The 19,322-nt window shown below is 41.7% G+C and overlaps 1 protein-coding gene across 1 annotated transcript in view; it reads right to left on the bottom strand.

The window, feature by feature from the left end:
* Window positions 1-19,322, bottom strand: part of NUP133 (nucleoporin 133) — a 508,027-nt gene that overhangs the window by 123,873 nt on the left and 364,832 nt on the right. Inside the window, exons 18-19 of the mRNA XM_018561308.1 lie at window positions 18,515-18,611; window positions 14,698-14,940 (exon numbers count right to left, since the gene is read on the bottom strand). Coding sequence (XP_018416810.1) covers window positions 14,698-14,940; window positions 18,515-18,611 — 340 coding nt within the window. The remainder of the gene's footprint in view (window positions 1-14,697; window positions 14,941-18,514; window positions 18,612-19,322) is intronic.

Genomic DNA, 19,322 nt, shown 5'->3' with positions numbered 1-19,322 from the left:
CTGTCACTTAGAGGGCGGGAATCCTTGCAGGGGTGCCAGAGGGCCTGGAGGAATGACTGTCCGGACTTGGATCAGGGAGACGAGGAGGAGATCTGGGACACCCCTATGACCACTCTGATATCCGCAAGGGACAGATTAATTCAATATAAAATAGTTCAGAGAGCATATTTTACGCCAGCTAGACTGGCTAGGATGCGTTCCTCTGAAACGGCTACCTGTTGGCGGTGCCCCTATGAACCAGCTGACCTAATACATGTGTTATGGTCCTGTCCTAAAATCCATGAATATTGGAGGGGGTAGCTGATGTGGTTACGGACCTCATGTGTACTCCAATTCCAATGTCTATCGAAACCTGTATGTTGGGCATCATAGATGACCTTGTTCCCTCAGTGGCGTCTCGCACACTCCTGACCTATCTATTGTTTTACGCCAGGAAAGTCTTGGTTCTACACTGGAGGAAACTGGAGCCACCTACCCTGGAAGTCCATAGTAAATGCTTCCCTACCATTACACAAAGCGACGTATGCTAACAGAGGGTGCCCCCAAAAGTTTGAAAAAATCTGGTCTGGTTGGATAGAGTCCACTGCTACGCTGGGAGTAGATAATCCTGGAGGGGTGTGGGCACGTATGTCTCCTGATGACGGTGCATTGGTCTCCTTTTCACATCCTGCAGTTTTCAGCAGCGATAGTGCTGGGTGAGTGGCTGTGAACGTAGAGTTCCCCTTTCTGCTGGTTGGTTGCCCGTGGTACTGTCATTAAGGAAGATGCTACAAAGTAATAAGTAATGACGCATACATTTGAGGGGGAGTTCCTGGAGAGTGGGTAGGAGTATTGGAGAATAAGGGATCCGTAATGTGCCTGGGGGGGGGAAAGGGGGGATCGGGGATTGTTTATGCGTACCGTGTGTGTATTTTGGGCATATGTTATGCCGTACTGTGTGTTATTTTGTACTTGAGGCACTATGTTAGTGCGCTGTTTATTTGTATCATAAACTGCAAAATGAATTAAAAGATTTATTAAAAAAAACAAAAAACAAATAATAACTCTGCGTCACAGGGGATAGTATGAGACTCTTTACATATATGATGGAATATTTATGTCAGCAGATTAGTAGGATGAGGAAGCAATGGAATAGGGAGGAGGAAGAAGCACGTAAAGAAGTGATTTGTTTAGAGACACATTTTGTGTTAAATCCTAATGAGAAGGCTTGTAATGATTGGACTGAAGCACAGGAGCAACTGAGGCATATTGAAAATAAGAAAGCTAAAAATTAATTATTTTTTAGTAATCAGAAGTACTGGGAAAAGGGAGATAGTTCTAGTAGAATGTTGGCACAATTGGCGAAGGTGCAAGCACAAGTTCCATTTGTTAATGTCGTAAAAGATATGGATGGTCAATTCTGCAGCGAGTCCGACAGAATTCTTTCAATCTTTTAACAGCATTTTGAAAAGATTGATACCACTAGAGCAACGTATAGCAGTGTAGATTTGGCCAGTTATATAGGTAATATCCCATTTAATATGCTATCTCAGGTGGATAAAGATAGCTTAGAAACTCATTTTACTATCCAAGAATTAGAAGTAGCGGTGGCTAATTTTCCAAAGGGGAAAGCCCCAGGCTTGGATGGTATATATAAGAAATATGCCTCTGCGCTGCTTCCTGAGTTATTACAAACTTTTGAGGAAGCTTTGGTTATAGGAAAATTACCTGAGTCAATGTACAGTGGGGCAAAAAAGTATTTAGTCAGCCACCAATTGTGCAAGTTCTCCCACTTAAAAAGATGAGAGAGGCCTGTAATTGGCATTATAGGTAGACCTCAACTATGAGAGACAAAATGAGAAAACAAATCCAGACAAATCACATTGGCTGATTTGGAACTGATTTATTTGCTAATTATGGTGGAAAATAAGTATTTGGTCAATATCAAAAGGTCATCTCAATACTTTGTTATATATCTTTTGTTGGCAATGACAGAGATCAAACGTGTCCTGTACGTCTTCACAAGGTTGGCACACACTGTTGCTGGTATGTTGGCCCATTCCTCCCCCCTACAGCTTAATATCCTGAACTGAATCAGCACGTGGCTGTGTGATACGCAAATGAGGACCACCAAAGGGTTCTTGGGGCAGGGACACTGATGAATGAAGATTTGCTGGACTGTCTTATCTCCTGAAATGAGCCCGACCCCCTGCTGGTATGTACTGCCCATACCTGTGCCAGCAATGCAGCATACATGCTGGGATAGGGCAGACATGTGATAGAACCTTCTTTCTGTGTGATCATCTGCACAAACCTAGCTCACAAGCAGGAACAATGGTAACCTTGTGACCTCTTGGACAAGACAAGTCTTTCTGGACTCTACAATCAAGAATGTGATTCGCTGAGGCCTGCTGGAGAGGAGTGTTCTGAGCACAGAGAAAAACCCATGGCATGTGGGAATGAAAGAGAGAATGTGTTTGCTAGCTGAAGGATCCTAACCTCAATTCCTATCCCTACTGACACCCTTCAAATCCCCTCTCCATTTCCCTTAATTGTAATTAGAATGTATGTATATCCCTATTTGTAAGTAAACCCAACACTTATTTAAGATTCAGTTGTTCATCAGTAACTTAAGCCACCCCCAAAGAAGAGCACATTTTACACTAGGACATTAGCAAAAGACTGAGGCATGATGGTTGAAGTTACGCAGGGGCTGGCTTAACTTATTTTCTTTGTCAGTGTCCAAACCTCATAAAGGCAGCAGTATAACCCAAATGTTTATGAACTTTTTACATTCCTGTGTCCTTCAATGGACGATAAAAAAAATAGTCAAATTAAAGAAAAAGTAGTTTCTGGGGGGCATTTTGCACCATAGTGATAAAGGCATCAATGTCAGACCTATGCTGTGCTGGCCATTTGTTCATGTTTTTCCTGAGACCTCCCCACTCCAAAACACTACCCAGGAAATAGCAGATGGACTACGGTTCACCAGTGGAGGCAAAAATCACAATACTGCTGTTTAGGATATAGACGTGTTGATGTACACTGCATTGGCAAATGCTTTCAATGTATATGGTGTGCATGTCTCCTTAGGAGTATGTTATAAACAGATTACACATAAGAAAAGTATTAAACGTTTTATAACAGACACATACAGTGGATATAAAAAGTCTACACACCCGTTCCAAATATCAGTCAGATTTGGCACAAAACCGTAAGAAGCTAAAGATGAGGAGGAATTTCACCTTTCAGCATGACCAAAGCAAACTTTCAAATCATCAAAAGAAGGGCTTTACCAGAAGATGATCAAAGTTTTGGAATGGACCGGGTAGATCTGGACCTGAATCAAATTGAAAATCTGTAGGGTGACCCAAAGAGGGCTGTGCACAGGAGATGCCCTCACAATCTGACAGATTTGGAGTGCTTTTGCAAGGAAGAGCGGGCAAAGATTCCCAAGGCAAGATGTACCAAGCTGATAGACACCTACCCCAAAAGACTGAATGCGGTCATAAAATTAAAAGGTGCTTCAACAAAGTATTAGTTTAAGAGTGTGCATATTTAAATAACCATTATTTTACGTTTTTTTAATCTTTATTTTTCCCCTTTTAAAGATTTCAGTTTGTTTTTAATTGACAGGTAATAGGTCATATTAAGGGGGGGAAATTCTGAAGTGATTTATCTTCTTTTATTTTCTCATTTATCATAACTATTGGCAACTTTCATAAATAGTTTCATATCCTAGGGACAAATTTAACACAATATAATCAAATACAATTATGTATCCCCAAATACTCATTAAGACCAGAAGGTGACATACAAGGGGATGGTTTAAATAGCAAACACTTTAATGCCACACCTCAAGAAAAAAAAAGAAAATTAACACACCACACTGGATATGTAAATTATCACTAAAAAGTAGGGCTGGTAATGATTAAAATTTTCGTGTTCGATTAATCAAATTTGATCGATTAAATCGATTAATTTCGATTAATTATAATGCATATACAGATCCAACTACATTGACCTATACACATACAGCACAGCAATGAAGTAATAAAACGAACTAGGATTACACTAATCCAGCACGTTATTAATCTCACGTGCCCCAATCAATATGGCCACCGCTTGAGTGGGGCAACTCAGAATAACGTGCTGGATTACAAATGTATTTACATAGTATAGTAAAACAGCAAAGCCCTAAGGGTGATTTAAACATAAGTATTAGCTTAATATTTGAAGTAGCAGCACCTGTCCATTCCATTTCATGTAAGGACCTGATTTCAACATAATACCAGTCAATGTCAATGGGCACATTTCTGGGAGCGAGTTGGGGGGGTGGGGGGTTAATGGAGAGCCAAGTAGTGCATTTATATAAGTTTAAGATAAGACAGAAGCTTGGTGCTTCTTGGGCAAACTCACTGGCCCAAGTGGCTCCGTCGGCTAACGAAGGGATGGGGGTCGGAGATCCGGTGACGTCGATGTCACCGGACGCCTCCTCCCCCATTCCCTTCGTTAGCCAACGGAGCCACTTGGGGATTTTAATCGATCAAAAAGTTTAACGATTAATCGAGGAATTAATCTTAAATTTCCCCAGCCCTACTAAAAAGCTGTGTTATGTGCAGAGGGCTGCTCCAAAGTATACAAATCTTACCGTGTCCTGCACATAACTCTGATCTTCCAGGCAGTGAGGGATATGACTTGAGCAGTAAAGTGCTCCGGTTGCATCACCCGTCCCTCCTCACTATTGCCCATTTACAAAATGCCTTGTATTTTTTTTTAAATACAAGGCATTCTGTGACTGGAGGAAGAGAGATGATGTCACATCCCTGCTCCTCCTTTCCTCCTCCACTCACAGAATGCCCTGTATTTTTTGAAAAAGTAAAATACGTTTTGTGAATAGGCAATTTACTGCTCAAGTTGCATCCCTCATTCACTCCAATGCCTGGAAGCCTGGCATAATGTGCAGGCAACAGCATGTTGCAAGATTTTTATACTTTGCAGCAGCCCTCCACACATAGCACTCAGCTTTTTAATAATAATTGACACATGAAGTGTGGCGTGTAATTTTTTTTTTTTCCATGGAGTGTTGCTTTAAGGCCCTCCGAATTTACATTATGTTTATGTATGTCAAGAAAATGCCAAATGGTATGTCACCGTAAAAACTGCATTCACTGAAGGACACAGCCAGATCCATAGGATCTTCATCATATGGGTTTTATATCGCCCCCTTCAGGAGCAGAACATTAGGCAAAAAACAAAGAAGCAGCCCAGGGGAAGTCCCTGCTGGTGGTCAAACCCCCGACACATGGTGGCAAAGGCGGCTTAAAAGGAGGAGCCAGGCGATTGACACCCTGTATAAAAGTATGGACCATAGAGTGCTTGGCCAAGGGGCGCTGAAAAAATAACCATCAAAGCAAAAACCTGACCTTTGACGGTGCTCAATGCCAAATGATGATGCACCCCCTGCTGAAGGAAGGATGGGACTGTAAAAACCCAAAAAATATTAAAGTGAAACCCATTAGACTCAAACCACGCAAAATAGGCTCTCCATGTCCAATAGTGCAACGAAAGCAACAAGACTGGCGCCCCCGGTTTGCAAGACGATCCGGCTGTACAGGTAGTTTATACGCCTTGGAGGCAGCTCCCACCGGTCAAAAAAGACCAACCATCTGGGAGATAAAAGTAAGATAGAAAGCCTCCATAGTGTAAAAAGATTATTTATTTGGTAAAACACGCAAGCAAAAAGTTCTACTTACACGATAATCAGTGATCACAAGCATAAAGGAAGCGTTGAAATATAAAATCGCTAGCAGGGAAAGTCTGACGGGAGATCCAAATCAGCGTCCTCTGCTCCTGTGAGTATTAGAATGGTCTACGCGTTTCAGGGGCATGCCCCCTTCATCAGAACCTAAGGAAACTCTCCTGAGATCCTGTTCTTTTAACAGAATGATGACCAATCACAAGAGGTTTTGTCTTTTAGCAATGGTGTTTGGGCCAATCACCGGTAATTGAGATTCCTGCTGGCTTCCGTCTAACTGACAGATGGATGTTTTTAATAAGACCTAATCTTTAATCTATTCAGTTGAAAATCATACTAACTCTAGATGTTTGAGACGAACTAGCCATACATAATAATACATGTAGGTAAATAAAACGACTAGATTTATAAGAGGTTTCGGAAAAGGAGAGACATGGAACTATTTTTTATATATATCAAGGGATAAATTCTCTAAGTGAGTCCTAAAAGTCGCTCTAGTGTAGGCAGCCTAGCTTCTAAGCCCACTGGCAACTTTATATTTCATGCATATTCAGGACTTTTTCACTTGATTTGCAAAGAAGTGCAAGTGAGTGAAAATTCATACAGTACCAAATCTAAAGATATACTCCGCATATATATAATCTTATTGCGGTATTGATATGGAGGCAACATTCAATTACATTACTGCCTCAGAAAAAGATGAATTAACAGACTTCAACTTTATATTTCATGCATATTCAGGACTTTTTCACTTGATTTGCAAAGAAGAGCAAGTGAGTGGAAATTCATACAGTACCAAATCTAAAGATATACTCCGCATATATATAATCTTATTGCGGTATTGATATGGAGGCAACATTCAATTACATTACTGCCTCAGAAAAAGATGAATTAACAGACTTTGGATAAACAAAATAACAATTACATGCTAAATAGCCAAACTTTGTAGGCACAATTTTGATGCATAAATGGTTAATGTTCTTCCTCCATATGCGTTATTGATATGGAGGCAACATTCAATTACATTCCATAAATAACAAAAGAAGATGCACAATTAATAAATTGTTTGATAGAAAACACTTATTAGGAAGGGATCTTCTTTTAATACTCCCCAGTGCTTTCTTAGTACATGTTCAATGCGAAAAGCTGCATTATTATATTGGGTACAGAAACTAGTTTGGTATCTGGAAGTGTTCTTTCTTTTTCTTTGTCCGGGCATGGGGGGGCACTTGATGTTTTTCAAAGGCTTTATTAATAAGGGTTTGGTTATACCCCTTATCTCGAAATTTTTCCTTTAGGAACTCTCCTTGTTTGGCATAGTCTTTGTCTTTAGTACAAGTCCTTCTTAATCTTCCAAATTGTCCATCTGGGACATTTTTAATCCATCTTGGGTGTTGGCTGCTTCTTGCATGTAAATATGAATTGCCTGCAGAAGGCTTAAAATGCGTTTTATAAATTATTTTGCCTTCACTATCTACACTTAGCTCCAAGTCTAGAAATACCAAGAGATTCTTATCTACCACGTAAGTAAAATCTAGTTGGTAGGGATTCTTTTTACAATAATTTACAAAGTCCAAAAATTCAATCTCAGCACCCTCCCAAATAATAATAATGTCGTCAATATAACGAGCGAACATAACCAGGTGCTTGCCAAATGGGTTGTTAGTCCAAATATATTGTTGTTCCCACCAGGCCATTAAAAGGTTTGCATAGCTCGGAGCGAACCTGGCTCCCATGGCCGTGACCTTCAATTGAACATAGTGTTCACCCAAAAAAGTGAAATAGTTGTGGGTTGGGGTGTATTCAATAGCTTTGAGGATGAACTTTGCTTGGGAGGAATTGATGGACCCTGATTGGATCAAAAAGTGTTGTACTGCTTCTAAACCTGGTTGGTGCTCGATAGATGTGTACAAAGATGCTACATCTAGTGAGGCCCAGAGGTACCCTTCATTCCAGGTATAGGGTTTCAAGATCTCCAGGATATGACTAGAGTCTCTCACAAAGGAGGGTATTCCACAAACTAGTGGTTGGAGGAAAAAAATCGATATAACTAGCCAGATTGTAAGTAAGGCTGTCCATGCCAGCTATAATTGGTTGGTCTCCCAGTAGGCACTGTTGGATTTTTGTGGATCTTAGGTATATGATAAAAATACGGAACACAAGGGTGACCCACAGTTAAAAATTGTGATTCAGATTTACAAAGTACACCATTATCCTTAGCTTCTCTATTAAGTTGCCCCTTATATATAGCTGTGGGGTCTCCATCTAATTTAGCATAAGTGGAACCATCAGACAACAGTCGGTGAGCCTCTTTAACATAATCTTTGCGGTCCTGAACTACCAGGCCCCCTCCTTTGCTTGTTTTATCACTAGGTCGTGATTTTTCCTAAGGACTTGTAATGCTTTGGTTTCTTCAGAACTCAGATTGTGACCCTTGTGGCCTCTTGCCGAGCAGAGTTTTTTGAAATCCCTATGAACTAGTTGATGGAAGGTAATGATATGTTCCCCCTTGGAACTGAGGGGATAAAATTTAGATCTTGGCTTGAAGTGTGTATGAGAAATATCAGGGTCATAAAAATTGAGGGCCTCTAGATTAGACTCCTCACCATCCCATAATTCTTCCAAAAGGGCCAAATTAGGGTCTTCAACTATGGTTTCTACTTCTGGGCTATTCATACCCAGTGTGACAGGTTTTTTTGGCATCTTTGATAAGGAAATGGCGGTGTAGTGTCAATTTTCTCGTGAACCTATGTCAATCTAGAAACAACTCAAATTCGTTGGGCCCCACAGAAGGGGCAAAGCTCAGCCCTTTTTGGAGGATAGAAATCTCGCTCTCGCACAGTATGTGACTTGAAAGGTTGAAAATCTTGACAGTAGTATTATTACTGGTATTGGTCGCAGTGGCTAGAAACTTGTTCTTCCTTTTTTGTTTAACCTGTTTTCCTGCTCTGCATCCTCTCCTTCTCTTCCAGCCATTCTCTTTATTTTTACTTTTGGTGTCCTGGGATCCAACAAAAAATGTTTATGTTGGGTGGTATCTATTTCCCCCTCTGTTGTATTACAGACTACTGAACCATTATGTTTGGGTTTAGTTCCAACTCTTTCCCATTCTAATGGGCCTTTTTTGGGTTCTATACCTGAAGTATGGGGGTAACCCTGGGAAGATGTAGAAAAATCTTCATCAACAGAGTTATGTGAGAGATAGCTGGAGATATTTTTAGGTCTGGGCCCCATAGGTAACCCGGTATAGGGACTTTGAGAAAGACTTCTTTTTCTTTCATCTTGAGGAATATCCCAAGAATTAAGAGATGGTCTTTCTTTCTGATATTTCCGGGTCCTTAGCTTATTTGTGACCTGATCCTCTGAAGGAGAAACCTGACGGTGGAAAGCATAGTTCCTGTGGCCTCTAGGTCTATGGGGTTGGAAGCTTCTCGGAGGGCCGTTTTCTCCATTGGAGGGCCTAGTGAACACAAAAGAACGCTTTGTGCCCCTCCTCCTGAACGGACGTCCACGCCAACCCGTAGATCCATGACCTTGAATCTGATTATATACAAATTCCCTAGTAGGGATATGTGTCAAGTGCACTGGCGAAGACGGTGAACCCGGGGATTCAGGTCTAAAATGGAACTGGGATGTGAATTTAGATGGGGGCTGACCCTTGTGGCCCTGTATATGTGTATTCCGATTCTTAATTGGGTGGGATGATTTCCAGGAAAAAATCTTTCCCTCCCGAAAGTCCGACCGATCCCTCTGATGTTTTCCCCGCTTTCTCTCTATCAAATTCTGTTCAAAAGCCAATATTTTTCCTTTTATTCTGTTGTCCCACTCTGGGAATTTTGGATGTGTCTGATAAGTCTGAATTTTATCTTTTAAAGTGGTTATTTTGGTTTTAATGTTATCAATTAGTCTTTCACGTTGGACAATAATAAGCGATATCCACTCTCTTGAACATGTCAAGGCAAAATTGTCCCACTTTTCCAGTAGGTCTGTTTAAAAAAAATTGCATCTATTGGAGATGCGCAGACCTCTGGGGACTAGATTGCCTTTAATATATTGTTTCAACATTTCGGCATCCCACCAATGTAACATCTCTTTCTCTAATAGTGTTTTCAACTGATAAAACAATTTGATCCCCTTTTGTATATATGTATATTTATCAAAAAACATTACATTGGTGATCATGATCCTTTTACCCAATGTGAATATGTGTTTTTCGTTGGCTTGTACGAGATCAACGATACTAGCCCACTAAAATTATGTCAGCACAATTTTTAAATATTTAATCTTCACAATGTAATATTTTAAAATGAAGTTACATTCACTTAGTATGAAGATACACAATGCCCATACCCCTTGTGAAATGATCGTGCCGAATCATAAATTTGTATCATATATATATTTTTAAACACATTTATATAATAATTTTTTTAAAAGATTGATAAAACGGTTTTAACCAATATACTCTTATTTATATATTTTTATTTGTTTTTATAAATATATGTTGACATGGGGGGGCCTAAAACTAATCATTTTTGATCGGTCTATCTACACCCATATTGGGGTCCTAAATCAAATGATTTCTCCTTCTAGGTGACTGTACACCATATGAATGAATAGGCCATTAGAAATATTTATGGGGGAAGAACACTAACCATTTATGCATCAAAATTGTACCTACAATGTTTGGCTATTTAGCATGTAATTGTTATTTTGTTTACCAAAGTCTGTTTAATTCATCTTTTTCTGAGGCAGTAATGTAATTGAATGTTGCCTCCATATCAATACCGCATATGGAGGAAGAACACTAACCATTTATGCATCAAAATTGTGCCTACAATGTTTGGCTATTTAGCATGTAATTGTTATTTTGTTTATCCAAAGTCTGTTAATTCATCTTATTCTGAGGCAGTAATGTAATTGAATGTTGCCTCCATATCAATACCGCAATAAGATTATATATATGCGGAGTATATCTTTAGATTTGGTACTGTATGAATTTTCACTCACTTGCACTTCTTTGCAAATCAAGTGAAAAAGTCCTGAATATGCATGAAATATAAAGTTGCCAGTGGGCTTAGAAGCTAGGCTGCCAACACTAGAGCGACTTTTAGGACTCGCTTAGATTAAAGATTAGGTCTTATTAAAAACATCCATCTGTCAGTTAGACGGAAGCCAGCAGGAATCTCAATTACCGGAGATTGGCCCAAACACCATTGCTAAAAGACAAAACCTCTTGTGATTGGTCATCGTTCTGTTAAAAGAACAGGACTCAGGAGAGTTTCCTTAGGTTCTGATGAAGGGGGCGTGCCCCTGAAAGGCGTAGACCATTCTAATACTCACGGGAGCAGAGGATGCTGATTTGGATCTCCCTTCAGACTTTCCCTGCTAGCGATTTTATATTTCAACGCTTCCTTTATGCTTGTGATCACTGATTATAGTGTAAGTAGAACTTTTTGCTTGCGTGTTTTACCAAATAAATAATCTTTTTACACTATGGAGGCGCTCTGTCTTACTTTTATGTCCAATAGTATATCGATGGAGAACTAGACTTACGAGCCTGCAACATTGTGGAAATCACTGCAGAAAGACCCTGTGGGAGCGGTCACTGCCAGCAGCATGACCTTCAGCACTTTGGGTTTTGGCCGTCAAAGCCAGCTAGCAGGATGGAAGATTGTCCGCTGCCAAAGAAGATGCTGGCACAACTGAAGATGAACCACGTGTGCATACAAGACTTGATGAGGCCAATCCGGAGCCAACCGGATGGCAGGAATCTCTTCCAACTCAATCCTCTGCAAGAGTGGAGTAAGCAGCCTGAGGCAAGGAAATCATAAATCGGGGGTAACATGTCCCACTGAGCCACCAATGCATCCGTCGCATCTGCCAGGGGATCCTGAGTTCTTGCAGCGGAACCTTCCGATTAACCCTGGAGGCCATGAGATCTACATCTAGCGCGCGCCCCACCGAAGACAGATGTGATGAAACACCTCCCAGTGAAGTGACCATTCTCCCTGATCCAGACCCTGATGGCTCAGATAATCCACCTGTTAGTTCTCCACACCCGGAATATGAACGGTGGACTTGAGGGATGGCGCAAGGATTTGAGCCACCTCTCGTGCTGCTGCTGAGCTCTTTGTGCCATCCTGGTGATTGATGTACAACACGGTGGAGGTGTTGCCCGACTGAACTCGGACTGGATGAACTTTGAGAAAACTTGTCCACCATCAAATCCATAATAGAAGTCACCAGCACTCGATATGTGCAAGAAGTAAAGCACTTTCTTATTGAATTGTCACATGCATCAAACAGCCAACATTTCGGGGCCACGCAGGGTCCCTTCTTCTGGGCGACATAGTGACCTTTGTCGTCCAGAAAAAGGGACCCTGAGTGGCCCCGAAACATTGGCTGTTTGACTCATGTGACGATTCAATAAAAAGTGCTTTACTTCTTGCACATATCATTGAGCGCTGGTGACTTCTATTATGGACTGTATCTGACACGGCGCCATACGTGTTGTCACTTCAAGCACCAACCTCTTTTTCAAGTCTGTACACTGTATGGAGTGCAGGTGATTTCATATTATCGATTGTCCACCATCGAAGGCGCAGGAATATCGCCCGTAGCTCCAGAACATTAATGGACAACCTGGATTCCTCCACATTCCACAACCTGTGAGCTGTAAGAACACCTAGAGCCCCTCCCCACCCGGACAGACTGGTATCCATCGTGACCACCTTCCAACGTAAGGGGAGAAAATATCTCCCCAACTGTAACATTGGAGAGCGCAGCCACCATACCAAGGAAGCCTTGGCCTGATGGGACAGGCAAAAAACGTTGTCCAAGGACCCCAGAAGCCTTTTCCATTTCAACAGAATTTCATGCTGTAGAATCAGACAGATTAATTTACAGGTCCGCTGCAGAGTCCACACAAAGGTCCCAGACTGCAGCGTGGAAAAGGGCTGGTGAGAGCGACAGAAGGGCACATGAAGATAGGCATCATTAATGTGGATAGACAATCCCCCAGATGCAGCAAAGCCATGACCGACCAAACCGACTCCATCCGAGGCATTCAGGGCCTTCAAATCCGGTATGGAATGAACGCTGCCCTTCTTGGAAACCATAAACAGATTGGAATAAAACCCTGTGAACCTTTCGGAAGAGGGCACGTGAACAATCAACCCCTGATCGAGCAAGACCTGGACGGCAGAGTGTAGGTCTGCCAGCCGCTTTGGAGAAAGCCTTAGATTAGAAGCGAAAAAAAAAGCTCTGGGGGACGAGACAAGAATTTGATCCTGTATCCAGAAGAAACCACTTCTTGGACACACTTGTCCGCAATCAAACAGCAGCATGAAACCTCCCCACACCTTCGGCTTCCTCGGTGGGGGAGCACCTTCATGCTGGGGAAGACTTATTAGAGGGCTTCAAGGACTTCTGCTGCCATGGGCGCCAGTTCCCACTGCCACTAAAAAGTTTTGCTGACTTGTTCTTGTCCGAGATAAAGTAATCAAATAAAGGATCATAAGGGAAAACCCTAGAAGATCGCTTACTCCTGTAGGTGTCAAATCTTAAGTGTCTCCCTGACTGCCACCAGCACTTCCTCCTCGCTATCAGAGGAAACCGAGCCTGGGCGTAGACGTGCCTTGCAGCGCTAGGGAGGACTTGCAAGTGGGACAGAGCGACTCAGCCTAAGTGGCAACATCAAAGAGACCACAAACGATTAAGAGCAGGAAAGCGAACGAGACCCGTCCCCAGTACCGTCAGGCACTCGACTTATGTGTGTCCGCCATTCTGACACCAACACCCAGGCAAATGTGCAGTCAGCAGGGACTTACCACCCCCAAGCTACACGGACTCACGCAGAATCGGGCCGCAGAGAGGAGCTGCACACAATGCTGAGCCACACTAGCAGAGAAAAAGGGCAGTCACTGCAAATCCACCCCCTGTAGAACTGTCCCACTGTAAGGCCCTCAGTAAAAATGTCGGCCACAAAGCGATGCCTATACACAGTGGGACCAGTGGGAGTAGTTCCCTGCCTGCCGAATGTCACCACGGACATCCAGCTCCCCAGTGAAGCAGAGTATAAGGACGGAGGCCGTCACAGCATCAAGACATCCCGCCCACTGAGCTCGTGCTGCTGGCACTGACCGCTCCTACAGAGCAGAGGAGTAACATAAGTAACCAGAGGAAAGCAAGCACACTAAGCAAAACAACCCCTGCCCCCTCCAGCCCACAGTGAATAAAGGCAAAAGGAGGGGGGAGTCCAGCACAGAGAAAGGCAGTGACTAAGGCAGAGGTAACCCCCAGGCAGACAAAACAGGCCTGAAAAGGAGCGAGGCACCGAGAGCCTCATGCTTCCTAGCATACTTACCTAAGGGAAACAGGGCAGGAACACCCTCTCAGCCCATAGCAACAAGACTCTGACTGCAGTTCAGGTGCTGATGGCCCAAAGTGCATTACCGTGACCGACCCTCAGACAATCGGTCGCCAGAAAAAGACCTTACTCCGGGCCACTCCATGAAGCTGGAGCCATGTCGCAGCCACTCTCGAAGTAGTAAAGAAATGCGTGCGATCATAGAGCTACCTGCGGAGACTACCACGATCTATATAGCCTGTCACCCAGGTAGCAGTTTGATTGAGGATCAACAGCCAACAAAAAAAAGGAGGACAAATCATTTTCTAGGTCCTAACTCCTGAACACTAGGCAAAAAAACTGGGTAATTATTGCAGTCGGGGGTTTGACCACCAACAGGGACTGCCCCTGAGCTGCTTTTTTGCTCTTTGCCTAGTGTTCTACTCCTGAAGGTGGCAATATAAAACCCATATGGTGAAGATCCTATGGATCCGGCTTTGACCTTCAATGAACAGAAGAGAAAACATAAGGTCATGGCATTCCAAAATGGCTGATATGTTTCACATTTTCTTAAGACCTTTCATGAAATTTGTACCATGTCAAAAATACTTACAAAACGGAGTCAGCAGTTCAGATCTCTTCTGTACATACTCGGTTTCAAGAGCACTGTATCGTTCTTGGTCAGATGGCTGATCCACAGATTTCAACTGAGTGACATAATCATCAAGAAAATAATTCAACAGGGATGCCAGCTGTTCAGTGAGCTCACTACGGAGTATAGAATCAGCCTGAGGGTAGACTTTCTTAAGAATTATGCTGTGCTGACGTACTATAACTGTACGAATACCAACAGAAGCTGTGACAGAAAAAAATTGTGTAAATAAAATAATCATAAACTCAAAATATTTTTCATCATAAACAGTGTTAAAGGTTTTTTTTTTACCTTTACCATGCATTACCGTGTAAATTAACCATGCATTCCAGAGTCCCCAAAACATAAAAAAAAAAGCTGCAGTCTTTTTTTTATTTTTAAAGCTTGTAATTACATACCTATAAGCGGTGCATGACCTCTGAAAAGCCTGTCAGAAAATCTCCTAGGTGGGTATACAATCCCCTCCCTTCCCAATCTTGCTTAAATAGCAGGATGCACCGGTCGTTGGAAGTGCGCCTCCAGGACTGCAGAATGAGTGCTCTGGCTCATTCAAAAGCCAAGCACAAAACTCTCTCTCCATCTCAATTTGTTTGAGATTTGAATAAGCCAGAGCACTTGTTTCTGCAGTACTGGGGGCGTGCTTCCAATGTGTGGCACATCCTACCACCTAGGCAGGGTGAGGCAGTCACCTACCTAGCAATTTTTATGTCACTCAGTGGGGGTTTCTCCCTACAGTCACTAATTTAACAGAGCATACCCTACCAGCGAGATCCCACCCCCATAACACAGAATGTCACTCCTCCAGCAAACACACATAACTTTGCAGAGTCCAGCAATAAATAGCCCTTTCAGAAAACAGAGCAAATTATACACCAGCAGTGTATGTGCAATAATCCCTGAGTGACCCGTCTCCAGCATATATACATTAACTCCTCAGTGACCCATCTCTAGTGTTTCAATAGTAACCCTACAGTAATCAGCCACCTAGAGCATGTGCATTAGCCCCCTCTGTGACTAGTCTCCACCTTTCGTTAATAACCCCTAAGTGACCAGTTACCACATTATGTCCATTCATCACTCAGTGACCAATCTTCAAATTATGTGGAATAGTGATCACCAGTTCATCGGCATTACCCTTAAAGTAATCCTTCCCCAGATTATGTGTATTTACAATGATCAGTGTTCATCATTTGTGCAGTTACATCTTAGTGATCGGCCTTCAATGTATGCGCATTAACTTACATAGTTACATAGTATTTGAGGTTGAATAAAGACATTAGTCCATCAAGTCCAACCTATTAGTATCTCGTTCTAGGAGTAACTGTACCCCTGTATATTACGGTCCCTTAAAAAATCATCCAAAAGTTTCTTGAACAATTCCACGTTTTTTGCTGAAATCACCGCCTGTGGCAGTGAGTTCCAGACCCTAACCGCTCTAACTGTGAAGAACCCCTTTCGCCCCTTGTGCTGGAATTTTTTTTCCACCAATTTTAGGTGGTGGCCTCTAGTTTTTGTAATGGAGTTAATTTTAAATAGTTTATCGCCAATGTTGCTATCACCATTTAACATTTTGTACATGGAGATCATATCCCCCCTTAATCTCCTCACCTCCAATGTGAACATGTTTAAATTTAGTAGCCTCGTCTCGTAGCTCTGGTCCTCCATACCCCTAATTAGTTTGGTTGTCCTCCGCTGGACCTTTTCCAACTCAAGGACATCTTTTCTTAGTACTGGTGACCAGAACTGGACCGCGTACTCCAGATGAGGTTGAACCAATGATCTATAGAGTGGCAAAATTAGAGACTCGTCCCTGCAATGGATACCCTTATTGATGTCAGCCATAAGGATTCCACGTCTTCCCCATTGTTTGACGTGATATCGTCCCTTATATGCACATTAAGATACATTTTTACGTAAATGCAAACCCCCCTTCTCCCACCTCTGTCCCGCCTAAACAAGTTATACCCCTCTTCAGTGACAAGTCTCACTGCATTCTCTTTCCAGTTACCGTACCAGTATGTGCTTTAAATCATCCATGACCAGTCTCTAACATATATGCATTTACCACTATGTGGCAAGCCTCCAGAGTATATGCATTAAACTCTCAATGACCAGTCTTAAGATTATGTGCGTTAAATCTTCAGTGTCATTATTCTACAAACAATGTGCAATAGCGCATAGTGGCCAACATATGTGCATGCACATTTATTAAAAGACAATATTATGAATGGGTGCCAACTCTATAACAGTGCACACACTCTATTAGTGAATAGGAAAAGCACTGCCACTAAACAACTCACACATGAAGGCTGGTGGAAAAATAAAAGCAAAAAAAGAAATGGAAGCATGTCTCTAAAAAGTAGCAATATAAATCTCATGGAATGAAAGTAGAAGAATTCAATGTTTACCCATAGAAATAGAAGGGAATGCACTGCAGAAAAATAGACTTTTGGTCTCAATCCTGTAAAGTTAAAGTGTGTTTCCACATTCACAGCCAAATTTGGAAAACACCTATTTTAACATTGTTACATGTTCCCATTCACAGAGCATAAAAAAAACCATACTTAAAAATGCTTTTTGAAGTTTAAACTTTTACTTAGGTAAGGGATTAAAATATTACATTCCTGGTTTCTCCACTGTATGTTAATGACGTTTAAATGGCACTATAAGCTCAGGAGTTACCGCTTAAAAATACATTCAACTATCTTAACAATCAATTTTTTTTTAGCTGACTTTTGTATCACTCAGCTGTAGATCCTCAAATGATCTCTGAATTTGTATAAAATTAATAATAAAATCTGCGCTGTGTGAATGAATCTACAAAAGTCAGACCCTGGTGGTTCTCTGCTAAAGGTGAGGTGCATTCCAGAAGATTTCTCTGTTGTTGGTCACAGGAGACTGAGATTACTTTACATCCACTGTTTTATCTTCTATTAATGGACTATTGAAGTTCCAGGATCATGGACATTTTTGTAACCATTTATTATTTGCACTGAGGTGCATGTTATACACGTGCGTTTTTTCGAGCTGTTATTCTTTTCACATTGCATCACATTTTTTCACGGCTAATATCTATTGTATTTGATTTTTCATTATGGATATTCTGTAGCAATGTATTCACACTGAGGTGCGTGCATTCACACTTTTTACACATTGCATCACATTACTTCACGGCCAGTATCTACCATATCTGACACTTGTAGATTCATTCACACAGCGCGGCTTTTATTATTAATTGTATACTACATATCTGACCACAGAGATTTCAGCTGCTGCTTAAATTGGAGTAGTGGCGCGAGGTTTCACATTATTCATCTCTGAATTTGTGCTGACACTGTCCTTCCTTCTTCTGGAGGGTGGCTACTTTTGTTCCCCATGGTCACTGTGTGTGCGTGCCACCACTCCAAGCTCGCTCCTGTGATGGGCTACAATTTCAGTACAGATTAATAAACTAAACGTGAGATTTAGTGGCTCCTGTTTCATTGAGACAATCCATGGATGCACTGTGCATATAATAATGAGCCTTACCAGACCCTGTCCTTAGTATTTGAACTGTTTGACAATTTAATGTAATTGTATACACATATGATTCTCTGTACCCCATGTTTACAGATACCCAAAATGTTCAATAAAAAAATCTACTGAAAATGAACTTTAAAATATTGCCACTTAAAAGTTAGGACAATAAATTACCCGTAAAACTCCATAAAGCACCCATTCACAATAAGCACATATTTACGGGTAAATAAAAACAATTTATGTAAACCATTATACATACCAGTCCATGAGATATACTCTGGTTCTGTTTTCATATGCTCACTTTTATAAAGAGATGCTTTATTCCGCCGGTACTGACATGCAGCGTGCAGCATATCCTAAAATGACAATATTTAATTGCGGTATTTTTCACATAAACATTTTTAATGCTTATCAAATGCATTACATAGGCACCAGGACCATTAATGAAAAAAAAATCCTAGATTTTCCAGACCTAAGATCCAGCCAGGCAAATTGCAGGATAGTTGACATCAATAAAACATGACCTAGGCCACGCATTTCACAGCTAAGGACTTCTTTGCTATCATTATAGGATGATGATAGCAACACTTGCTTGGGTGTGAAGTGCAACCTGAGTTGTTACTAGGGGCGGACTGACAACACATAGGGCCCCCGGGCAAGATTATGGGGACCCCTTATGCTCCGCCCATATACAAGCCCCTCCCACAAAGACCCACCTGCATAAACATTCTTGTATCACAGAATTTTTTCTCCACACTACTTTTCAAATAGTGGGCTAATTCACTAAAAGATGAATTGCCTGGGAACTGGTAGGAGAATTTCAGAATCTAGACCAATATAGGCAATTTGGAAAGTGAGCTAAATGGCAGAATGCATTGCAGACCTCAGACCAGAATCAAGATACGGCAGACTCCAGGTCAGAACCAATACACAGCAGACTTCAGACCAGAACCAATACATGGCAGACCAGAACCAATACATGGCAGACCAGAACCAATACATGGCAGACCAGAACCAATACATGGCAGACCAGAACCAATACACGGCACACTTCACACCAGACCCAA

Source organism: Nanorana parkeri, unplaced genomic scaffold, assembly GCF_000935625.1.
Source record: "Nanorana parkeri isolate BGI_ZX_2015 unplaced genomic scaffold, ASM93562v1 scaffold515, whole genome shotgun sequence".
Lineage (NCBI taxonomy): Eukaryota > Metazoa > Chordata > Amphibia > Anura > Dicroglossidae > Nanorana > Nanorana parkeri.
The sequence above is the reverse complement of the archived record's forward strand: the minus strand, read 5'-3'. Positions and strand labels throughout refer to the sequence as shown.